Consider the following 26,689-nt stretch of genomic DNA (forward strand, 5'->3'; position numbering starts at 1 on the left):
CAATCAAGATGTAACAACACAACCAACCAATCCACTTACAGCAACAAAGCCAGCACTCCACACCTCCCCACCAGTATTTATAGAGAGATGGCAGCTCCGACCACGCTTTGCTCGCACAAGCACAAAGCCGAAAGCACCAGCCTGAAGATGATGAGTGGGACCTCATTGAAACATCGCCTAGATACTTTCAACCTTACATGGGAAAAGACCTGAATATGCCAAGACCTACATACCTATACCCGTGAAAACCTATGAAAACACACACACACACACACACACACACACACACACACACACATATATACACACATACATACACACACACACATACATACACACATATACACACACACATACATACACATAGTAGATATGCATATATGTATATGCATATATATATGCATATACATATATACAGAATGCAGGTAGTCTTCAACTTACAACCATTCATTGAGTGACTGTTCAAAGTTAAAACAGCACTGAAAAAAGTGATATAACCATTTTTCAGACTTATGACCATTGTAGCATCCCCATGGTCACACGAACAAAATTCAGATCTTGGCAACATAATTATGACGGTTGCAGTGTCCTGGAGTTATATGATAATGTGATTAACTTTTGCAACCTTCTGACAAGCAAAGTTAATAGGGAAGCCTGATTCCTTTAACAACTAATTACTAATTTAACAGCAAACGAAGGTTAGCCAGCTCATTTTACGGCTAAGGTGGGAGTAGAACTCACAGTCTTTGGTTTCTAGCCTGGTCCCTTAACCATGGGCTAGTTTGTCTGAATGGGTACAGAATGAATTAGTAGGTGTCTGTAGATGATTATTACCTTATTGAAATGAATGATACAGTTAGTAAACTACTACAACATAGGAAGTGGTTCATTATTAGTATTCTTTTTCTTTTTTCCCTTTTGATTCAAGTAGAATATAGAAGTTGGGTGTGGGAATCGTGGAAGATGAATATGGCATGGGAATATGGGCCAGGGAATGACAGGAGGCCATGGGCTTCACACTGTAGGAAAAGGAAAATCTGTAGATTGATATAATTCTCCACTTCAGACCTCACTTCTGGATGATAAGCTTGTTGAGTGCCTTAACCTCAGTCTGCTGTTGTTTAATGCCAGATTCACATATAATAGGGCTGCATTTTCTATGATATAATAGTGGATGAGCATTCATTATGTCTATTTACACACCGCTCAGAGTAGCTCTGTGAGAGAGAGGGATGGTTTCTAAATGTAATAAATAAGTAAGTAAATAAATAAATTTCAGATCTGGCTTGCATTTCAAAGACCTGATTGGGCAAAGACATAGATGTGCCATGCCTGAAATTTATACTTCAGACTTTTAGATATTGCAATGGCTCTGATGTTACAGTCAGGAGCAGATATATCAAAGACTATCTGAGATCTTAGCTGTAATCAAAATGTGAAAAATGATAATTAATTAAAGAATACAATGACAGAAGGAAAACTATGCTGTATGCCTGTGAAGGTAAGAAAAAGGAGAAGGATGTAACATCTGAATGAAGGTGGAGTTCATGAATACAAGCAGGGAAATCAACATATAAGGGTTTAATTATGAATAAAAAAGCTGAAACCTTTTTTTAATTATAATTTTTTTTAAAAAATTTATGAATAAAAAAGCTGTCAGGATGTAATATTGATGTGGTCTAAGTCAGGGGTCTCCAACCTTGGTCCCTTTAAGACTTGTGGACTTCAACTCCCAGAGTCCCTGCTGAGGAACTCTGGAAGTTGAAGTCCACAAGTCTTAAAGGGACCAAAGTTGGAGACCCCTGGTCTAAGTTGTTGTGGGTGCATATGAAAGTAAGATTCCAGAAATTGGTAACAGGTGCCCTTCTATATATTGTCTTGAATATTTTTAAAATATAAAAGACAGGAAGAAAACTCTGAAAGGGATTGATTTGTATATAACAGAAAGTATTACAGCAACAGTGGGGAAATTAAGAAAGTTTGAAATGATAAAAGAAACTTTTTGACCAAAATGCTATTATTTTCAACTAATGTTTAACTTAATCAGGCCAATTATATCTTGTTTCAACCACTTCAATCAGACAGGTAAACTACAGTTTCTTATACTAAAGTTGAAAAACACGATAGAGGAAGACTATTTCCCAGCATCTAAAGAGGCAATCTCATCACCAAAGAATGCATATTTAATAGAAATTACTAACCTTGGAGATATATCACATCCTTGTTGCATAAAAGCTCCTAAGGAGAACCACAGGCTATTAAATATCCCAAATTCATTGGTCTGGTCATTAGCTGGTTGATCACGGCCTTCCTCAACCTCTTCATTATGCCACTCATATGGGCTGAAGCGGCTAACCAGAAAGAGGACAACGCTGACACCAATATAGGCAAAAACTATGCACATCCAGATCTCATAAGCTAAAGGATCCAGGAAGGAAAATACCCCGGGTTTGGATTTTTGAGGCTTTTTAATCATGATAGATATGCCCAGGCTCATAAAAGGTTTGGAAAAGTCTATAACTTCTTCTCGCACTAGAGTTATAGTTAATGGTGCAACAGCCACATCAGCTCTCTGAAAAGAAAGGAAGGTCGGTGTTAGAACATTCTGAAGATCTGCAAAATACTATATTAAGAATACATGGTTTTTGATAGCAAGGCATGGGTTGGTGAAGAAGCACAGCATTATATATATTTAAGATACTAGAATATTACTGGAGGAGGGTTTGCTAAGAAGTTTGGCTTTTATGTATACAAACCATTTGAAAATCTTGAAAATACAATTTACAATTTTTTGATATCTCAGTTTGATTTATCTCGTATTCTTCACTGCATTCACTGCCTTACAGACATGCTTGGATTTATATTACTTTATAAATGCAAAACAAGAATCATCCAAGTGTGGTTTCACTATTTTCTTTTGTGTAAATAATTGTTATTTATTGCGTCTTATTAAAGCTGTTGATACGATTATTTAGTTGATGTCCCAGTACAGGATCTATGATATTTCAATTCCTTAATATCTATTCCTGCCCTCTTTTTTAAAAAAAAATCAGGAAATTAGAAAGGTCCCAGTAGAGTGATACCTTCCCATTTATTTTATATCTTTTATTTTATATCTATACAGTTAACTGTAAATTGCTGAACTCAAATGCCTTGCTATCAACTATATAGTATGATTCACAATGTTTAAAGCAGTTTTTCATAAAGAATAAAGAATAATCTCAAGTAACAGCAGCAATTAAATGCAAATGGGCCACCAGTGTTGAATTATAGTAACAATACCTTTGAAGGTGTTCTGGCATCATCAGCTTTTATAATACAATAATAATAATATTGTATAATCACTGATTCAGAACTAGAAACTTACTCCATAGACTAGCTCTCCAACCATGCCATTCCACATTTTACTATCAGAATCTCGAGCGCCGTATTTTCCATCAGCAACAATCTGCAAGCTGTAGTTGTAGCCAACATGTTTTGCAATTTCAGCAGCTAATTCTACACAATATCCCTCATATCTCAAATTTCCTTCTAATGGCTCACTGCTCTTCTTTTGCATCACATATGGAGCTTCCTGAGAGAAACAGAGGAAGTTGCATGATCAATGTTTCAATGTTTTGGCAATGAAAATTGTTTTGCATAATGTTAAAAATCTTTGTATTTGATGTGAAGTGCATCAACACATGTTAAATGTTTCCATTGCTGAAGTGCTCTAGGAATACTGCCAGGATACATTCAATATTAATCAGCTCCCTTTTAATTTTAAATATTACCCCATTTGTGCACTTTGGGATGATGGAAATAAAGTTATGACCTTCTTTAAGTACTTATTATATTATATCCCTATCTTGATATTTTCTTGAAGTTGAAACTCTCAAATCCCAATTTCTTCTTGTAGAATTTACTATAGTTTCTAGTCCTACAATGAGTTTTAATTTGTTGGAATCCTTAAATGGTGGCATGTCCCAAAGGTACTTTTTTTCAAGAGGCAACTGGACTTTCTGATTGGACCAGAAAGTCTAGTTGCTTCTTGAAAAAAGCACCTTTGGGACAACCATGACCTGGATGATTGACAATCTCTATAGACATAAATGGTGGCATGCACATCTCGGTGCTTGTCATTCAAACTGATGAGCAAGGTAGGCTAACCTAATTATAAGCCATGATGCTCAGTCTCTATGTAGCAGAAGAAAAAGAGATATATCATTTGTGTCAGCCTGCAGGCAGGCAAATGAGCATATCCTTTTAGGTCCCAAAAGAGACTGACATTATACCTTCCCCAGTTAAAATGTTCATGCACTTTTTGTTTTCCTCTTAAAATTGGAGAGATTTTGACATCACATGGGAGATAGTACCGAGAATTGCTCCATGAGGATCTGTGATTCTATATGATTCTATATAAGAATGACAAGAATTATGCTGAGAGCTTCTATGTTAAGATTTGCTGGTCAAGCTGTCATTTTTCTATAAAGGGATACAAAAGATAGGAAGCTTTGGAATACCAAGACAGTGTAGATAAGACAAGAATAGAATATTATTTCTAGAAATGGAGAAAGAGCATGCATACTCCTATAGAGTCTTCCTATTTAAAATAAAAATTTTAAATGGCCGGTCCATTTATTTAATCAATATACAAAATGGAAGTAAATAAGTAGGTAAATAATAAATAGTTTTGAGGAAAGTATCTGAAATTTAAACTGTGCCTAAGCACATTGATGGTTCTGTTAAAAACATTATGACAAAAGTGGTATGTTCTCAGTAGGATTTATGAATAGCTTAAGGAGGGAGAGACAGCTGCTGTCGGGAGCTCCACCATTACCACTATTATCAATACCATCATCAATGAATTCCATAAAGAAGATTGCATGGATGCACTACCATGCAAAAGCAACTGATTTACAAAGCTCAGCCATATTATTACTTCAATAATTATCACTTGAACCAATAGTCCAATTCTCTCAACAAGCATAAGAAATAACATAGCAAAATAAATAGAATAGAATAGAATTTTATTGGCCAAGTGTGATTGGACGCACAAGGAATTTGTCTTGGTGCAGTTTAGCAGGCTATGGAAAATTATTCCAAGACTAAACAATTCATAAGTATATTTATTTGTTGATGGATAAGAGTTAAAACCCCAGTCCTCTTACAGCAGGGGTGTCAAACTTGCGGCGTCACAGCGGCGCCACGTATCGTATCAGGACTTTCCCCCCCTTTGCTAAACTGGGGGGGGGCAGGGCCAGCATATGACGCATATGGTCTGCAGGCCATGAGTTTGACACCCCTGTCTTACAGCAAGAGCTATAAGCAATAGAAAACATAGCAATGGAAAGCAACAAAGCAAAAATTGGCAAGTCCTCTAAAATAGCGTTTCTCGATCTCAGCAACTTTATGTGTGTGCTCCAATTCCCAGAATTCCCCTGCTAATAGATAGAAAATCTTAAAAGTTTCTGAAAAAGCACTGGCCTAGGACTTTTAATTGGTAGGCCCATTAATAAAACATATTTTCATTTAATGGTATCTTTGAGAATGGAAGGTAATCATCTTTATTTATTTATTTATTTATTTATTTATTTATTTATTTATTTATTTATTTATTTATTTATTTATTTATTTATTTATTTTTGTCACACAGTATATATAAGCATAAGTATGAAATAATTATATAGTATATACGCATATATATAAGTATGAGTATGTAATAACTATATTAATTGGACAGACCTCTTAGAAATGGGGTGAGGTCAATAGTAGACAGTTTTTGGTTGAAGCTTTTGGGATTCTGGGAAGAGACCACAGAGTCAGGTAGTTTATTCCAGGCATTAACAACTCTGTTACTGAAGTCATATTTTCTGCAATCAAGATTGGAGCGGTTAACATTAAGCTTAAATCTGTTGTGTGCTCGTGTATTGTTGCGATTGAAGCTGAAGTAGTCTTTGACAGGAAGGACCTTGTAATAGATGATTCTATGAGTTAAATTCAGGTCATGTCGAAGGCGGCATAGTTCTAAATTTTCTAAATCCAGGATTTCAAGTCTGGATTAATGCAGGATTCATTACCATTACACCACAACCTGCTAAAGATCTTATGCTGTGTGTTGATTATCAATCCAATTTATTAATTAATCTGAACTCCAAGAAATAATATATACAAAATAATCAAGGGGGCTTTAGACACATTTCAGATAATATTCAGCTGGTGGAAAATTTGGTTGATTTAAACAAAAAGAAAGACAAAATTTCAATTTTGTGTGTGTGTGTGTGTTGACTCCTGGAGTCTGCCTGGACAAATCCTTGCAGTTTTCTTGGCAAGGTTTCTTGGAAATGGTTTTCTTCCTATTGCTGAAAGTGACTTTGTGCCTAAGAAAGGACTAAAACTCACAATCTCCTGGTTTCTAGCTGGTGTCTTAATCACTATATTAAATTGGTTCTTGTGTGTCTTAGCTCCATGTGAATTGCTTAAGAAAATTATAAAATGAGTTCAGAGACCCCCTTTATGAGACCCCCAATAAAGTGATGATAAATGGCATTTTTAAAACTTTTACATCCTCTAAAATTACTAGACAGAGATCTCCACTTTTCCTTTGGATCTTTGTATAGGACTCCTAGCTTGTGCTATTACACAAAATTATGCTTTCTGTGATTTTTGCATAATTAATTAGAATATGAATTGGTATTCTCTGCTGATGATCTTTATTGTTTATCTCTGAGTCTTGTACAGTAATTTAATTCTAGTTTTGCTGAATTTGATTAATGCCTTTGCTGAAATTGCAGGATATTCTATTAACCAATGTAAATGGGAAATGATTTCTGTAGATAAAATTTTGTTTACTCACGCATTGTGATTATTATTTTTATATAGATACTGAATTTATCAATTATTTAGATATTCTTACTTCATATAATATTTCTCAAACAGTAACACTATATACAAGTAAGATATATAAAGAAGCTTCTCTCGCCTTTGGCAGATTAAACTAGGCTAGGATCAACACTAAAAGTGAACAGAATTCTCAATATTTTCTTTTTTGCACGGATCTTTATCTGGAAAACATTTTCACAAACTCAGTATCCTGTTCTATACATTTCTATGAGGTGCTTCAATTCAGAAGACACCTTTGAAAAAGATGCAACTATCAATTAAAAATGGGAGTTTGGTGTTTTCCAAATTTTGAGTTATACATTATGCATGCCTTTTGATTAATATTATTACTTGTGGTCATCTTTACTTAGTGCCTAGGTACCATCTGTATCTTTTTATAATGAGTAACACCTTTAGTTAATTTAATTATTTTGGATTCAAAACAATTTACTTAATTGAACTGTTTTGGATTCAAAATATAATAGATTTGCTGTATTTTTTATTAATATATATTTATTCACAAACTGTTTATTATTTTTGAATGCCTATATTCTTTTGAACTATGTAATGACTACATGGATATAGCAAGATATTGATAGGGCAACAGAAATGGAGTCTGTATGCCAGTGGTGGCGAACCTTTTACTCACCGGGTGCTGAACATGTACTTGCTTCGCACAATTCGCATGCGTGTACGCTATTCATGCTAATGTGTGGCTCCTCTCCGTGTGCTGCACACGCAACCACACCATTTGCACATTCACGCGGCTTTTGCATGACTCCCCCGTGCAATTGCACCATCTGTGCATTCATGCAGGTTTCACACGGCTCCCCCATGCGCTGCATGTGCAATTGCACCATCTGCTCCTGCACATAGCTTTTGCGCATGCAATGCACATGCGTGAATGCTGTCTATGTATGCACATGCTGCACACAAGTACTCTTGCGCCATGCAGAAATGTGCATGCACGCGCAGGTGAGCTCCGAAGATCAGCTGGCTCCTCTGAATTGCACGCATGCGCACTGGAGGCCCGAACACCTGCTGGGGCGCATGTGCATGGGTAGCTGCAGGTAAATTGGGCAACAGCTCGCATGTTTGGAAAGATGGCTCTGTGTGCCACCTCGGGCACGTGTACTATAGGTTTGCTATCACGGCTCTATGCCCTGATTACTGCCAGCCCAAGATATCTTTAATTTGTTTCTTACAATTATAAATGAAAAGTAACTTTTAGATATTTGAAGTCTTTACTGATACTGTTAATCACTCACTTATGATAATTTGCATGCCTTTTTCTTAAGCAAACTCCTTTTGTTTTAGAATAGATGGCCAGGTTTTCTTTAATATTCCTTGATATTAAGCACTTGGAGATTACACCTTAAACTTGTAAAAAGAATAATTGCATCATCAGCATACATAAGATTATGTACATAAGGATTTCTAGCCAATCATGTATAAAACATCTGTTAATGAAATGTTTACGAGGGATCCCAGATAATTACAGAATAATAGCACGATAGAGGATCAAGCTTCTTTTCCAAGCTTTTAAGGCTGACTAAATTTCATTTTACTTCTGTTCTGCTAGATGTTTATTTGGCTTCTTGAAAATGTTGAATTGGGGAATTTATTATTACAAATTAAATTTGTTCTCTAAATTTAGGGACTTTTTAAATATAAAAAATATAGTTTTATTTCTCCATGTCAAAGTTATAGTATCTTCTCAGGGTCATTTCTCCTCATTAAAAATATATGAATAAGGCAGTAAAAAAAAAAGATATCAAACATGTTAATGAAACACATAATGGTAAGAAAAGATGCAGTTTTTACAGTGTCTATTTTTTTCAGCAGCTTATTATTGGAATTGGTTTATTTATTAGCTCTACATCCTGTTTTTTATCTCAGGAGTTTGATGGGGATTATATCCACAAGTATCAAGGGGAGTGTTAAGAGAAAGAAATTGGATTCAAAGCCATCAAATAATTTTCCTTGAAAAGGTGGACTTGAATCTAGGTTTTCTCAGTTCTAGTCCAACATCTTAAACAGTAAATCACTTTGACTTTCATAGTGGCTAGGGAATTCTGAGAATTGAAGTCCATACATCTTCAAGCTGCCAAGGTTGAGAAACACTGTACTGAAGTGATATCTGATGAAACATTCAGTTTCATTCTGATCATATAAAGCTTGATAATTTCAACTATGTGGCAAGTCTCAAAATGCTTTTGTTTTAAACATTTTGCTTCTGAAATTGTATACAATTCTAAATGAAAGAAAACACAAAATTAGGATGGCATTTACTGAGATAATGGTCTCAGTATCGGAATACTTACAAGAATAGTTGTGACAATATAGGTCCTGTTCTGCAGAGTTGTTGTTTCATTTGCTTGCTGATCTGTGATGGTTGGAACAAATTTTTCATCTTCATTCCAATAACCAATCTAGAAATAATCAACATAATATTGTACATCTTCGGCAAAACTCAATGTTCTATATCCTGAGATTCCATATTTGTGTGAAAACTTTGTGGTAAACAGTGTACAAAATAAATTCACTATTTTTCAAGCACTGAAATTTATTTATATTTCAAAATTTGTGGCATTGTTGATTTTGTCCAGACCTCTTGAAGACAAAGGAACAGTGTAAGACATAAGTACTTTATATGTGTATTTAGGTGCATATCATTAGATTAATGAAAGCATATCTTTTACTGGTATATTAATATTTTTTGAGATAGATCTGATATTCATATTTTTCACCTTCTTCTTTTGCATATCAGCATGCACAAATTTTCCTTAACATTTTAAACTTTCAATGACTCTGTATCTTTTTAATTCAGAGATTAGATGAGTTTTACTGGCAATAGGAAATCATCTGGGAATCTATTGTTAACACCTGTATGAAAAGTTCTGATTTGCATTTTTTGAGTAATGTATCAGTTAGAAGTTATCACATTGCAATTTCTCAATGTGAAGTCACAGTTCTTAACAGATTAATACATTTACTTTTTTAAATGCTTTGAGAGAAAATGTTATATTTAAATTCATATTAAATATTAAAATAATATTGACAGATGAATTTTGGATTTACAGAATTAAAATATACCACAAGAATAAATAGGACATAATTATCAATTTAAAAAAGCAATAGAGATGGGCTTAAAAGTCATAAAATCCATTGTTTATTTTTTTATTCGAGAATCTTTTCCTAAGGATTAAAGATGAATCTATAGAAATACCTACCAGAGTAGTGGATGAAGTTGGGGAGGGATTACTTACTTTTTAAAAATGTTGATAAAGACTCAGACATCTCTTTCAAATTTATTTAATCTCAAGGAAGATTTATTTGCTTACAGAAGCACCCTTCAAAAAGTATGTTGATCTCTGATTGCAATAATAAAATTTGATTTGATTTGACTCTTCACAAAGCAGCTTTTTCTCTCATCTAAATTTTCTGATACTTCATGTTACGTGATTCCAGGAAGTGTTAGAGAAGAAAAGAAACCAGTCTGTGAAGAATCTGTATATTATGCTTCCTAAAAGTTGAAGAGACCCCAAATTTACTTCTACAGAAATTCATGAGAAAAAGGTTTCACATCCTATACTACAAAAATAAGTGCCAGAGAGAAATCCATTTTATTCCTTATTTACACAAATGTTTTAGCTCATGATGAAAGTGCATCAGGGAATCAATGTTTTCAGAAACAAGTTCCATTCCCAAGCTAACCAGCTTTACCTTTCTGATCCCATCATGTTTCATTTCAATAACATGAAGGGTGTAATTAGTTCGATGTCCTTTTTCATTAAACTGGACAGTTCCTGTCAGTCCTTCAAAGCGCACCTATAAAAAGAGGAGGAGGTAAAAAGATGACAATTGTTACAAAATTTTTGTATCTCTCCAAACCTCTTAAATCAGATCAAATGATATATGTATGGGTCAATACGTATCAAGATTTTTCTTCAGGCGTTTTCTTTTCAAGTCATCTGCACTGAAGACATAACCTCATCTGGGTGCAGATAATTTCAACTTTCCAGCTTAGACTTTTTGTCGGGTTCCAAAACCCAGGAAAGACATATTGGGATTCTTCTAAGCAGATGCTTTTATGGTTCCTCACCTAAAGACAGAAATCTTGCCAAACTAAAGCAGACTACTTGCACCACATAACACAGATACTCTGAGAACTATTAGGAGGAGCCGTCTTCACCCTCTTTCTCTCACATAAACTACCAAAACTGCTTTGTCTCTGGCCCCTCTGGAATGTACTCCCTTCCTTCTGGGAATCAAGACTGAATTCCATTACACTTTTCCAGTTAACACAGAGTAGTTGGGGATAAAGGACAAGCAAAGTACACTTGCAAACAGGTTGCCAAAAGGCTAAGACCTTCTTATACTAAATGTGGGACTATCACCAAAGCTTCAACCAAAAACTGTCTACTATTGACCTCACCCCATTTCTAAGAGGTCTGTGCATAAGAGCACAAGTGTGCCTACCGTTCCTGTCCTATTGTTTCCTTTCGTTATATCCAATTAATATAGTTATTACATACTTATATATATGCTTATATATTGTATAGTTATTTCATGCTTATGCTTATATATACTGTGTGACAAAATAAATAAATAAATAAATTCATCTGCAAAAGATAATAAATGGAAGTTAGCCACTGGCTTGGCAAAGGTAATTAATGAAGAATTTATCTCACATATCTGGATGTTATCTTATTAACAAAATCATCATCCCCATCATCTAAAGCAGGAGTGAAATCCAGCAGGTTCTGACAGGTTCTGGAGAACCGGTAGTGGAAATTTGAGTAGTTTGGAGAACTGGCAAATATCACCTCTGGCTGGCCCCAGAGTGGGATGGGAATGGGGATTTTGCAATATCCTTTCCCTGCAGTGGGGTGGGAATGGAAATTTTGCAGTATCCTTCCCCTGCCATGTCCATCAAGCCACGGCAACCAAGCCACACCAAGCCACGCCCACAGAACCGGTAGTAGAACAATTTGAGTGTCACCACTGATTTAAACTATTCAAAGTTACAAGGTGCTGAAAAAAGTGATTTACAACCAATCCTTGCACTTAAGACCATCACCATATCCCGGCAATCACATGATCACTATTTGCAACTGTTGCATATTTTTGATAGTTGCAGTGTTCCGTCATCACCATTTGTGACCTTCCCATCTAGATTATGACAAACAAAGTAAATCAGGTAGCTGGCAGAAGATCACAAATCATGGACATGTGATGCCTAACTTAGTTTTTTGATTTGTATAATAAATCCAACTGGGACTGCGGGAGCTGCTGTCGCTGAGTGGGGCAGTCATGTAATGTTTTAGTTAATAAATACTTTGCTTAGCAATGGAGTCCCAACTAAGAAAAAGCTACCTTCTAATTAAAAACAACAAAACACAAGGAAAGATTGTGTTTGCAGTAGGCTGGAGGTGAGATGACAATGTCACCCATTCCTGCCCTCCAGAAATTGTTGGCTCACTGCCATGAAAAGCAACCTAGCTATGAAGTTCTGCCCAGAGACATTTCTTTTCTCACAACATTTTAACACTGAAATGTTAAGTGCCTCCAATAAGGTGACTTTTACATATTTTCCTGTTCTAAACTCCCTGTCAGTTTCGGAAGACAATTTTCTTTTTTGCTTCTTAACTGCCACATATTTTAGCTGCGGAAGTTGGGAGGGGGTTGTTGTTGGAGTGGTAGAAAGTTAGTCATAACAACATTCCTTATTCAAGGACTTTTGCTTGCATCTGATGGTGACTGCCTGAAGATTGTATCCAATTGAGTGTGAAGAATTAATTGGACAATGTGAAGAACTTGGGGCAGGGCTGTGAACTGTTAACTGGGTGTGGAAAACCTGAAAGCTTTCAGATTCGGGTTTTCCCAGCTGTGCCAACATGACATCTCTATGTTGTGACCCAGGACCAAATAGGTAGAAATAAACTTAGTCTGTGGAAAAACAAACTTTATTCAAACAGCTGGAAATTACTTCATTCCCAGTGTTGTTCAACTCAAAGTAAAATAAATGCCTCCCAACACAAATTCCTCAGTTATTTCACAAACCTTAGTCCAATTAGGCAAACTGCCAAAGGCCCTTCCTGGCATATATCCAGAAGCCACAAAAACAAAGACGTGTATGAAGCAGAAAATGAAGCAGAAGACGCAGCTACATTGTTGTTTTCTGGCAAAGCTCAAATGCCGGTGCTGGTCTGTTTTAAGCCTTATGGGAGGGGCCAATCATCTCTTGGCCCTACTCCCGAGTTGTCCTCTGTGCTTGAGCTGCTCTTGCCTTCTGGCAGCTCTTCTCATGCGTGCATTAGGAACAGGCTCCTCCTGTTCCTCTGCCTCACTACTATCAGTCTCTGGAGGCTCTGGAGGCCGCACCTCACTTCTCGTTGGCCCTGGTCTCACCTCAGCCTCATCGCTGTCCGACTCCATTGCCAGTTCCGTAGGCTGCTGATGGACCACAACACTCTAATAAATTGGAACTTTGAGGAATCTCAGCCTCACTCCTACTTCTCTTAATACTAATACTGAATGGCTTGCATATATTGTACAATATACAGATTCTGTTTCAATGCAAAATCTTAATAGGATTTTTTTTCTTGTACAATGGAAAATAGTAAATTAAGGGGCAAGGCAGTTGACATAACTTATTTCTAATAACCTAGCTTTTATCTACAAGAAGCATTCAAACATGCTGCTCATCATCAATCTGATACAGTATAATCGAGGAAGAATTGTTATTTCACCATCTTTGACACAGCTAGCATCCACTTATAAAAAATATAAAGCATAATGAATTCTCTACTGTAATCCTATTTTAGGTTGCTGAAACATCTTAATTCAAGCTTGATGAGTTCTGGGTCCATACTTAGAAAAAAAAGCAATCTCCCCGCTCCCCAAATGTTCACATTCAGATTTCTTTTCCTAAATAAGGTGGTTTTCCAAGACTACTTTAGGAATTCAATTTCAGTATAAATACTCAATGATCATCCTTGTTCATAGTACAACTTGATACGGATTTACAGTCCATGAAATAATGAATAATGAATAGCAATTCATATATTCTAACAATGTTATAATCTGTCCAGGGTTAAATTTTGTTTTATTTTCTAACCTGTTGTAGAGCTCTCTGGATATCGATCCCTTGTCCCCAAGGAACAGCTGGATTTGCCAAGCAATCCCCGGCATTCCCACGACGGGAAATATCGATCCGTTGTTTTCTGAGACTCTGAAAAGCTTCTGCCATTACCCGAACCCCATCATACGTAAGAGCAGATGTGTACTAGAAAATAGATTAAAATAAGCATGTTGGCTATTAGGCTTGATTTGGGAAATGCTTGTTCCTTCTCCCAAAAGAGGAACCAGGAAATCTTCCATTTCCAGGATTCAGCCACCCCAAACTGCTATTTGGTTAATATCAATGTCGACTTTAAGGTGTCACAAAAATAATTATGTTAAGTAATACTGGGTGCTTCCAAAAAAAAAAAAAAGAGCAGCATTATTTTGCAAGTTTTTGAACTGAAGTTGTGATTGCTATTCATAGCATTTATCCTAGCACTTGTAGGAACCACTTATTTTGCATGGTTTGCTGCAATTCTCAAAGCCAAGCTGTCAGAGCACGAGGCAAGAAAGAGCTTTAATTTTCAACCAGCTTATCACAGGAACCTGACACTGATTTGGGCTGAGAGGCAATGCCTGGCCCAAGGCCATCCAGCTGACTTCTATGTCTAGAAGATTAGATCCTCCCAGCTCAAAATCCAGCACCTAAGCCACTATATCGTACTGTCTCTTGGGATCTGAGTTAAAATACCAATTTGGCTGGAATTGACAAGCCATGAGAAGCCATATAGAATTTTGCTAGATGTAGCTGAATGGTGACTTGCATGTTCTTCGGTAGGTACATTTTTCTGCCTAATAATATTGATGGCAATTATAATTTCCTGGGAAAAGCTGCAGCTGCTTTAAGTAGTTTGCACTCTTGCACACTCCAAAGCGCAAGCTACTTATTATGCTAATTTTGCTTTCAGCCTTGTTTTAATTAATCTGTTCTACCTTGAGAGTCATTTTTGTTTGATGAAAATATAAGATATTCAGAATCACAATGACAACTTGATTTCAGTAGGTCTAATTTAAGTGGGTATAGGATAATTCTGGAGCCAATGCATTATAATATTTGTAGGATTTGCTGCTTCAGGCTTTAGAAAATTATACGCAGGAAGTTAAAGCCTTGGACTCTGTTTTTAACTGTTCAAGATTTGTATCATGACAAAGTGAGTTTCTGGCTGTGCAGGTTATCTTAAAAAGAACAAAAACAGTTTGCCTTAGTATGAAAGCTCGAGAAAATTTCCCTCCCTCCCCCTCCCTCTTTCCCTACTATATTCAGTCTACTATACAACTTACCAATCTTTAAAATATTGTCGCAGTAAGGTGAGAAAAAAAACTTAGTTTTTCACAATGAAGGATCTATGAGAAGGTAAGCAACAGAGTATGTATCTTTCTATCACATCTACATAAAGTTCCGAGGATGAACTCTGTTTTAAAAATTATTTGTTCAAAAGATTCCATAGCACCATATATTTAGTCAACTCAGTGCAAAGCAATAATTCATCACCCCACTAATTAAATAATTTGGTACAGAGTCCCCCAAATAGAAGAATAAGGCATGAAATTTCCTTTAGTTATCCTAATGCTAATTAATCCATGTAAATTACTTAAAGACTGAAATCCTACTTACATCCAATATTGCTTCCGAACAACCCAAAAGAACTAGGATATATTCTCTCTCTGAGCACTAACACTGAATGTTAGAGAAACAGTTGCAGATAATTCTTCCTTAATTTCCCATAGATCTGTTTGCACTTTGACTGTCAGAATTGCCCAAGAGTATAATATCCCCAAAAGAATATGGGAATTCTGTCTGGATAGTCTGCAAATTAAGCACATCTAGAGAAACTAAACATGCTAGTGTTCATGCAATGTTAAGCCATTATTAAGGAGGAACTCATTGCTGTATCCTTTTGTATTTTGTTGTACTGCTTGAACAAACAACTGTTTGTTGTTGCCTTTGGTGAGGGGGGTGGCACATACAGTAAGGTTTAATAATAAATAATTTCTTAATTTCATTTGCATACATTTGAGGTCCTACAGACTGAGATACCTATTCTACATAATTTTACTTAGACACAATATAAACACAAATAATATGAATATATATATTATAATAGAAATAATTATATTAATAAATAGTGATAGGTCCCTTGGGTGAAATGCAAAAACATATGGAACACCACTTGAACACCATCGGCATCAATCAATTGCAAAAGGCAGCTTTTCTTGGAACATCTTGTGACTATACTTTTAACACTGTCAAACATTAACATCTGCTTATCCCAGGTCCTTGGAAAGGACTTGGGTGGATAAAAATACCAAATCCAGTCAACAACAATAAATAATAATAATAATAATAATAATAATAATAATAATAATAATAATAATAATAATAATAATAATAATAATAATAATAATAATAATAAAATCTGGCTGACTGTGTGACCAACGGTTGGTTGTGTATGTCATATGTTCTATGTGTATTGTTATCTGCTCAAATGAGTCCACTCTAGGGTGAAAGCATCTCCACTGAAGGTTAGAGACCATAATCTACAGTGTTGGTCTAGTACCAGTTGGGAAGTAGAGGTTTTTTTTAATTTCCCAGTTAAACTCCAAGAGACAGTGAGTGGCCCATAATCACCCAGCTAGTTTCTGTTTCTAAGGAAGGACCTGCTTAAACCTGCTCCTAGTTAAACCTTACTACCACATTATCACACTGATTCATGTGTGTGTGTGCTTATTTATGTGCTTCAAAATGAGGATTCTTCATTTTGAAATTCCTTTCTAGTTTAGCAAAAGAAAACAGTGTTTTCTACAATTTAAGTTCACTGAAACCAATTCCGCTGAAATTTGCTATTGGAAAAAAAAAAGCCCTAAACCCTAGTCTGACATAAGGAACAAGAAAATGGCATTAACACCTCCTCAAACAAATGGTTTTCAGTACCACTTGCCTTTGGCCTCTTCCAGTCCACCCGAGGTTGTTCCCTGGCATCATTGTTCTTCCACTGTTGCATGATCCTGGCTGGTATGGTGTCTGTATAATTCACCAATTGGAATCCAGTCACATTTGCTCCACTTTCCTTGAATTTCCCCAGGTCAATATCCATAAATCCCTAAGGAGGAAAAAACCAGTGGCAGCAACAACAAGAAAAGTGAGAATGAACACATATTAACATAAGCTCTTATAGCACAATTTTTACCAATACTGATGAAAAATGCAATAATCTAAATATCTCAGACCAGAATGTTATCCTCCAAAAGTTGTTCTACACCCCAAGTACTATAGAAAATTCTTTGCTCATTAATAATTTTTAAAATGTTTTTTCTTTAGGGAACAACAGTGGAATTTAAAAATAATTCAACACATTTTCAATATATAACTTTCCAAAGGAGTTTTCAAAATAATTGCAGACTAATAAAGAAAAGGGTGAGAAGCAAATAAGAGAATCAGAGCCTATGAAAATGACATGGAGAAGGAAAATGCCTATTTCTCTAACCATAAATATAAGTAGAAATATAAAATACTCCCTTGCTCTTTGCGCAAGCAAAATAATGTGACATGCCCAAACAGAATCTTCTACAATATAGTACAATTTACCTAAATATGTTTGGAAAAAAGAAATAAATTAAGAAAAGTACTCACTAAGGTGTATATGGGAAGGATAGTTACATAAGCAATTGCAACATGTGAGAGAGCAGGCCAATTCTACTTGGTCTCTTGGCAGCTCTCTATACTATCAACCATAGTAACCTTCTAGAGCAACTTCAGGGGTTGTGGGCTTTGTGCTATCCTGGGTCACTTCCTTCCGCTGTGGTTGCTCTCAGTCTCTGTTAATACTGTAGAAGACAAGAGATCCACCCATCACCCATGTTCTGCAGGATCCTACAAGGCTTGGTACTCTCTCTGCTCTTATTCAACATTTATATGAAGCCATTGGGTGAGATCATCCATCACCATGGACTGAGACATCATTAATATGCTGATGATACTCAGCTGTATATCTCAGCCTATGGTGAGTTAAGTAATGATGTGACCTCCCTTTCACAGTGTCTGGAGGCTGTTGGGGGCTGGATGGGGAGCAACAAGTTGAAACTGAACCCTGGAAAGACCAAGTGGTTCTGGGTCTGGGATTCTTTGGTCCATGGAGAATTGCCATCTTTGGTCTTGGATGTGGTGGCACTGTCCCAAACAGACCCAATGTGTAAATCTCCTGGACTTGTGACTTCTCCTCAAAGAACAGGTGGCAGTCAAGGTCATGAGGGCCTTTGCACAATTGTGCACCAGTTATGCCTTTTCCTGGACCAACAATCCCTATTCACAGCCACTCATGCCCTAATAATCACATGCCTTGACTATTGCAATGTGCTCTGTATGGGGCTGCCCTTGAAAAGTATCTGGAAGTTCCACTGGCGCAAAATGCAGTGGCCTACATGGTTTTGTGCAGACCTTGGTGTACACATGTGTTACTTCTCTTGCAGGAGCTGTATTGGTTGCTGATTTGCTTCTGGGTGCAATTCAAAATGCTGGTTGTCACCTTTAAAGCCTTTCATGGCTTGGAACCAGGTTATCTAAGAGACCGTTTCTTGCTGGTCACATCCACTTGACCCACTAATTTGGGGAAGTAAGGAATGTTGTGAGCCCCATCCACTTAGGAGATATATCTGGCAGGACCCAGAAGAAGGGCCTTCTCTTTGGTGGCTCCCTCCCTCTGGAGCATCATACCTCTGGAAATTAAATTGTCCTTCACTCTGACACTCTTTTGGAAAGATGTGATTCCTCCAGTGGGCCTGGAGAAACCAGAGCAGGAAGGAGCCAATTAAATGGCTGGTATGAGTGAGTGTTGCCACTGTGTGTGCGTGTATGTATGTGTTTATTTAATTTTTTTCTTTTATATTGTGCTTTTATTTCCTATAAGCCACCCTGAGTTGCCGTGAGCAAGTAGGCAGCAATATAATTTTTCCAAATAAATAAATAATTTTTTTTAAATAGATTTAGTTTTGATTTAGGCCAATCTGCACATCACTCATTCTAAACTCAGTGTTTTGGGTTTTTCAACTTTTGAAATGATGCAGTGGAACAAAATGGATTGTGGAGAAGTAGGAATAATAGAGCAAATGAGACATGGCTCACTGTGTATGGGCATCTGTTCGATATAGTGCATTTTTATCCTACCACATTCCACAAGGATTTAAGTGTGTTCCAAGTGTATAAAGCCAATGGAGCCAAGACAGAGTGACAACAGAAGTTTTCGTCCCTGAGGAGAAGCAAGCCTGGTTTTAGTAATTAGCTTCAGAAGTAAATTGGCAAGAGGAGAGAAGAGGGAACCAGCAAATATACCAGGCATTTGGACCAAAAGATATCCACATTTTTATTGATTCATGAACTAATGGAGCCGCACACACTTTTGGGACACTGAATTATTTATACCCCTGATGGCGAACCTATGGCACACGTGCCACAGGTGGCACACGTAGCCCTATCAGTGGGCATGTGAGCTCAGCTCTGGTGAACATGCGCACACGGGCCAGCTGAGTTTTGGGTCTTCTGGGCCCACCAGAAGTAGGAAAACAGGCTGTTTCCTGCCTCCAGAGGGCCTGGGAAGGCCCGTTTTTCTCTCTTACCTGGCTCCAGAGCGCCTCTAGGAGTCTAGGGGAGTGGAAAACTGCCTTTCCCACCCCTCCCCAGGCCCTCTGGAAGCCAGAAACGGCCCGTTTACCAACTTCCAGTTGGACAGGAAATGACGTTTCTGCTGTCCCCAGCCCCCCCCAAGCCTCTCTAGAATTTTGGAGGCTGGAGACAGCAAAAAACGTCACTTCCTGCTCAACCAGAAGTTGGTAAACGGGCTATTTCTGGCCTCCGGAGGGCCTCCAGGGAAATGGGGAAGGCCATTTTCCACCCTCCCAGACTCATAGAGAGCATCTGGAGACAGGTAAGAGAGAAAAACGGGCTTACCGGTCCATCACGTGTTGGGGGTGGGGGAGAGGGAAGAGTTGAGTGCGCATGCACGGGGGTGGGGCACATAGAATTATGGGTATGGGCACGGACGTGCGTGAACCATCCCCCTGCCCCCCCTTTCTGGCACGTGATGGCAAAAAGGTTAGCCATCGCTTATTTATACTGTTCTGAACAGAACTCAAACCCAATCTAAGCTATCCTTTAACAAGAGTAGAGTTGAATATATTTCAAGCCTTTAGATAGATAGATAGATAGATAGATAGATAGATAGATAGATAGATAGATAGATAGATAGATAGATAGATAGATAGATTTATTGACCAAGTGTGACTGGACACACAAGGAATTTGTCCTTGGTGCACATGATCTCAGTGCACTTTACTGCCCTCCAAAAAGGAAAAAGTGGAATGGTGATTTAATTAAATTTCAATGTGAAAAAGAAAACAGGCCCATTAGCCAGAACACATTTTTATTATAGTTGCTTGAATAATGAAAAAAAAAGTATTCCTGGGAATTATTCAATAGACAAAGTGTCTACCCTTGGAGTTTTACACAGGAATATCCAATTGAAGTCTCATGCCCTTAGTCAACTGATAAAAAAATGGACATGTTCCCTCAAGTTATAGATCATGAAACAAAAGTTTTATAAAATGGTATGTTGAGGTACAGATTAATTTAGCTTAATTTCCCCAATACAGTGGTCTTTGGTAGTAGAACTGAAACTTTAACCCCTAAAGTGCCCAATCAGATTTGGTCATGCAAACCAGGATTATAGCAGTTATACTGTCATCCTAACATATCTAGTAATCCGCATATTAAAAGCGTGCTCAACTGAATAGACCATTGTTTAGATATTTCCCTCTGAACTCATTGTTTATAGTCTTGAGGCAGCTGCATCTCTTCAAGGCTCTTTCTCAATTTTTCTGAATTTGTGTGTATGGTGGAGGCCATTTCCTGGTTCTCTGTGTACTCAAGAACATAAAAAGAAAGGCTTCAACATGATCCACCTATTTTGAGGATCTGACCAGTGAATTTCACAAGGCATTTCACAAGCCAACTTTCTGAATGGCTTGCATTGCCGTAATAGAAAGTTTTATTTCAAATATTCAGATCATAAATATAGTTAAGATTGTAAAGGTAAATATCAGCACCTTGAACTTGCTTTTCAAAATATAAAAACGACTCATGGAATTGTTTTCAGAAGCAGAAAACTGTGTTCACTATAATCAGTCCTGATACCAATCTAGCCACACTATTTTAGACTAAGTGGACTTTCTGAATCTTCAGACATGTTTCAAGGAAGAAGTACAGTATGTCTGTATGGGGGTGCTGTGAAAATGACCTTGGGAGATAAGAGAAAAAGCTGCAGGACTGGACAATCATCATATAAAAGATATCTCAGTCCACAGAAAGAGACAAGGCATGGAAATCTTCTCTAGTTAAGGGCCACAGAAAAATTCCATCCCCACTGCTTCCCAAAACTTGTGGTCCACATGGAAGTGGAACCATTGCAACACTGAGCTTTTAGCTCCCATCCTAGAATACTGCTTTGTTTGTTCAATTTTCTTTTTTCTTTTTTGGGGGGATGGTTTACAATAGATTCAGAGCTCGATAGATAATTGTCTTAGAATGAAAAAATCATAATGTTGGATGGACGGAATCTCAAGATGGCACCACAAGCTACATCGATTAGGGATATAAAGCCATGATTAAAAAGTAGCCATTCATAACCTCATTCAATTGGAAAAGGTTGCAAAGATAATCTAGACCAGAGTTCTTCAAACCTGGCAACTTTAAGATCTGTGGATTTCAATTCCCAGAATTCCCAAGTACCAATCGATGTGTTTTTTACCTTTCAATTTATACTTAATCTAGATATGACATTAACTGGGTTTTTGCTTTTAGAATGCAGCATCCATTGGGAGAATAGCACGTTTAGAGAACAGCATAGAGGAAGAAAATGTATAGCAGATAATAACATATAGATGTTGGGAAATGTAAAGTTGCTCCTTTTCCTGCTTGAAGACAATCACTTCTCAAAGGTAGCATTAGGATAAAATGCCCGTCAGCACCAATGAGGTTTCAAATGAGGAATAAATGTATTAATGGTGCTCCAGTTTTCATCCCTATTTGCAACAATGTGAATGTTAAAGGCATTCATTTAAAGTCATGTCTAGTTTAGCCCTAAGCTACACAAATTTGGCAGGTCATACTTTTAGTTTCATACACAAGTCAACTGTATTTGACAAGATGCTAAATCATACTTCTATTCACACAAGTGAAAAATCAAGCCAGACGTTAGTAAACTATAGCCAATGCCAACCAAAAAATGTTTTAAAAAAAGGTAAGTTTTGACAGATTCTACATTATGACTTATTTATAAACCATGAGTTAAACTAAACTATGCCCTGCGTAGTTTAGACATAAGGAGAATGTATGATTAATTATGATTTTCTAGCAGGTTTGCTAACTCATATGCAAATCAAATAAGCATGCAGGCCATTCTGATTTGTTAAATTTGAACAGAATTATTATTATTTTTTATGTTATCATTACCTAGCCTAGATTAGAAACTGAACTACTCTACTCCCATCCTTTTCCCCAAGATGTGAGTGAGAATTCACTGCTGTGTACAGGAGAAAAATAGCAAATAACAGGTACAAACAGTAGTGAGTGTAAAAGGACAGCTTCTTAAATTCTAGGATAGTCTATTTATAAATAGCATGATTAAATGTTTTCTGATTTGTTTTGTTTGACCTCTTTTTTTTCTTGCTAGGTCTATTAATTGTTTGCCTTAAAGGTAAGGATTTTTCTTCCTTTTTTTGCTAATATGATTCCTAATCAACTGGAGCCCAAGGGATAGAATGGGCTATAAATTGGAATAAAAAAATGTGAAACTGCCCACTGGATAACATGCAAGCTAGCTTTAAAAAAAATAAACCGGTCATAAAACCAGCTAGGTGGCAAAACTAGGCGATAGCAATTGCAAATATATTCCCATTAGCATTAAAACTCCCCTACAGCTTCAAAAGTGGGCCATTAAATTTAAAAACAAAAAACAAGCAGTTAATACAATCTGGTAGCATTAACTCAGCAGAGCAGAGCCAGATTCCCTGGGCAATGCTGAATAGGTGAGGTTGGAAAGATGCATTTAAAATATACATAGTTAGAAATCTAACTTTCCATTTGAAATATTGTAATCTATTTCCATACTCTTTCACTATTTATGAAACAATTTAATTTTAAGTTACTCATACTAAAAGTTAAACATAGATGGATAATAGAATAGTTTCAATAGAAAAAACGTCAAATTAGACCAAAACTAATGCTTTTTTTTTAATTGATGGAAATATACTATCACAAAAATATGTTCCAGGGGCATTTCTTTTCCCCAGACAGCAGTCCATGAAAATGTTTAGCAAGATAGAATATAAAACAAATTAAACAATGTCACTTATTATATTTTTATCTGACAGTGTTTGCCTCAGTTAGTGGCGTGATGGCCTAGTGATGAAGATGCTTGCCTCCCACTTTGAAGGTTGAGATTTCAATCCTAGGTAGTTGCAGCTATTCTAGGCCTCAAAGAAAAAAAACAACACCATCTGCTGTAAACTCCATGTAGGCATCAGGAAGGGCATTTGGCCAGTAAACACTCAGCTTCATACAGTCATCCCGACTCTACCCTGAGTTAAAGGACTACAGGGTCATAAAAAATAAAGTTTAGTGTTTGCCTCAATTAATTAGGCTTGGCTCCTACAATGTCTGCTTGAACCATCTGCAGTTTTCTCCAAAACACAAATCTAATCTGTGAAGATGAGCATTGCAAGACAGGAATCTGTTCCACCAGTTTTGCCCATTGAGGCAGTCAGTTTATCTATTCCATTTCAGTTCAGTACATTGTTTTCAGTACATTGTATTCTAAAGACACGTTGCTCAAGTAATCTGTCTCATACAGAGATCTTTTCAAGATCTGCTACATCATGTCCTTCAAATACCAGGAAAGATGCCAGGGAGCTTCTACATACACTTTGTCTTTGCACTATGTCATTTGGACTGCCCTGAACAAGTAAGTCCTGAATGGATACATATATAAGATTGCTCCACATATTCTGCTTCTGCATGGATGGGCTGCCTACAACTTGGAAAAGGCCTCATCTTCAGTGTATACCAACTGCTGATCCACCTGATGGGCTTCATTCCAACCTACACAGATGCTGTCATGTCACTTGGTTGGTCCTGCTGCTTTGTATTGATTTTGCCAGCCACGAAAAACTTGACCATTTTTTTTTGAAAACCAGGTTTGGTAATGATATAATGCTAGGGATTCCTTTTTTTAAAAAAAAAATAATTGGATCAATCGATAATCATTCTGCCAGGTTTTCCCTTCTAATCTAAGTGACTGAAAGCCTCCCTATTTCCACCCCCAAGTAGGTTTAGCAGAAGAACAGAAACTGGAACATTTTTGAGACTGGATAAAGTTGACGAGAATCCTGCTAAGTTTCAAATTCCAGTCCATGTGGCAGGAAGAAGGCACTGTAAAACTGTTCATTTTTTCCCTTAGTTATGAAATCACCTGTCCACAGAAAGGAAAGCAATCAGTGCTTGCTTTCTTGTTAAGGGGGAAATGTATTCTTCTGTGTGCTTCCTTTAGAGACTCTAATTATCAACTGCAAACCTTACTATTCGCCTCGTGAATTTTCCTCATTTCTTCTAATTGCTGTTTATGTCCCACCACAAGCCTGTGTAAACAAGGCATTACGAACTCTAGCTGACCAAATCATGGAGGCTGAAGCCAAACACCCTGATTCACTGGCCATTGTTTTGGGAGATCTAAACAAGGCAAACTTAAGGAAAGAACTACCAAAATACTTTCAGCATGTCAATTGTCCCACCAGAGGCAAGAATACTCTAGACCACTGCTACACAACACTAAAAGATGCCTATCGGTCTTTACCACGTGCAGCTGTAGGACACTCTGATCATTGCATGATTCACCTTGTACCTGCTTACAGGCAAAGACTTAAAGCCATAAAACCAATAATTAAATCAGTGAAAACCTGGACGGAGGAATCAGAATTAAAGCTACAGGCATGTTTTGACTGCACTGATTGGAATATTTTTAAAGATACCTCTGCAGACCTGGATGAACTCACAGATACTGTAACATCATATGTCAGCTTCTGTGAAGACCTATGTGTACCTACAAGGAACTTGCGAATACACAGTAATAACAAACCTTGGTTTACACCTAAACTTAAGCAGCTACGACATTCCAAAGAGGAAGCCTACAGAAAAGGTGATAAAATGCTGTACAATCAGGCCAGAAATGCACTAACAAGGGAGATAAGAGCAGCAAAAAGAAGCTACTCTGAAAAGCTAAAGAATCAATTTTCAGCAAATGAACCAGCAAACATGTGGAAAACTCTTAAAAATATCACCGGCTATGGCAAACCTCCTTCCCAGGCTGAAGGTAATCAACAACTGGCAGATGACCTGAATGAGTTTTACTGCAGGTTTGAAAGGAAACTACAGCCACCTATCTCCACAACCCCCATCTCAGACACACCAACAACAGCCAAGCCTCCTACAACTGACCCCATTTCATTGGGTTCACAACCCTAGTGATCACAGAAAAGGAAGTGCAGGACCTATTTCACAGACAAAAGCCAGGAAAAGCTCCAGGCCCAGACAAGATAACTCCTTCTTGCTTAAAAGTCTGTGCTGACCAATTGGCCCCCATCTTCACCCATATTTTCAATAAATCACTAGAGATGTGCTATGTTCCTTCTTGCTTCAAACGCCTACCATCATCCCAGTGCCAAGAAGCCCACCATCAAGGAACTGAATGACTACAGACCAGTTGCTCTAACATCTGTAGTCATGAAAACCTTTGAAAGGCTAGTGCTTTCCTACCTGAAAACCATCACGGATCCGCTGTTAGACCCCTTGCAATTTGCATACCGAGCAAATAGATCAACAGATGATGCTGTTAATATGGCTCTGCACTACATCCTACAACATCTTGAGTCTCCAAAGACCTATGCAAGGGTCCTTTTTGTAGACTTTAGTTCAGCATTCAATACCATCATTCCAGACATTCTTCTAACTAAGCTAAACCAGCTACAGGTACCGGAACAGACTTGTAAGTGGATCACAAGCTTCCTAACAAACAGGAAGCAGCAGGTGAAGCTAAGCAAGATCACATCAAATACCTGTACAATTAGCACAGGGGCCCCCCAAGGCTGTGTGCTCTCCCCACTTCTCTTCTCTCTGTATACCAATGACTGCATCTCCAATGATCCATTTGTTAAGCTACTGAAGTTCGCAGATGACACAACAGTGATTGGTCTCATTCGAGACAATGACGAATCCGATATAGACGAGAGGTCGAACGACTAGCCTTGTGGTGCAACCAAAACAATCTGGAACTGAACACACTCAAAACCGTAGAAATGGTGGTAGACTTTAGGAAAACCCTTCCATACTTCCACCCCTCACAATACTTGACAACACAGTATCAACAGTAGAAACCTTCAAATTTCTGGGTTCTATCATATCGCAAGATCTCAAATGGACAGCTAACATCAAAGCATCATTAAAAAGGACAACAAAGAATGTTCTTTCTGCGCCAACTCAGTAAGCTCAAACTGCCCAAGGAGCTGCTGATCCAATTCTACAGAGGAATTATTGAGTCTGTCATTTGCACCTCTATAACTGTCTGGTTCGGTTCTGCAACCCAACAAGAAAACACAGACT

The 26,689-nt window shown here is 37.3% G+C and overlaps 1 protein-coding gene across 4 annotated transcripts in view; it reads right to left on the reverse strand.

Annotated features, from left to right (window-relative positions):
- Nucleotides 1-26,689, reverse strand: part of GRIA1 (glutamate ionotropic receptor AMPA type subunit 1) — a 280,511-nt gene that overhangs the window by 60,047 nt on the left and 193,775 nt on the right. For 3 of the 4 annotated variants that reach the window (XM_058171232.1, XM_058171229.1, XM_058171228.1), the window contains 6 exons: nucleotides 16,929-17,090; nucleotides 13,985-14,152; nucleotides 10,588-10,692; nucleotides 9,186-9,293; nucleotides 3,368-3,574; nucleotides 2,202-2,572 (listed from right to left, as the gene is read on the reverse strand). In XM_058171232.1, coding sequence (XP_058027215.1) covers nucleotides 2,202-2,572; nucleotides 3,368-3,574; nucleotides 9,186-9,293; nucleotides 10,588-10,692; nucleotides 13,985-14,152; nucleotides 16,929-17,090 — 1,121 coding nt within the window. The remainder of the gene's footprint in view (nucleotides 1-2,201; nucleotides 2,573-3,367; nucleotides 3,575-9,185; nucleotides 9,294-10,587; nucleotides 10,693-13,984; nucleotides 14,153-16,928; nucleotides 17,091-26,689) is intronic. The other variant, XM_058171231.1, reaches the window with a different exon arrangement.

The sequence above is a fragment of the Ahaetulla prasina genome, chromosome 2 (genome assembly GCF_028640845.1).
Source record: "Ahaetulla prasina isolate Xishuangbanna chromosome 2, ASM2864084v1, whole genome shotgun sequence".
Lineage (NCBI taxonomy): Eukaryota > Metazoa > Chordata > Lepidosauria > Squamata > Colubridae > Ahaetulla > Ahaetulla prasina.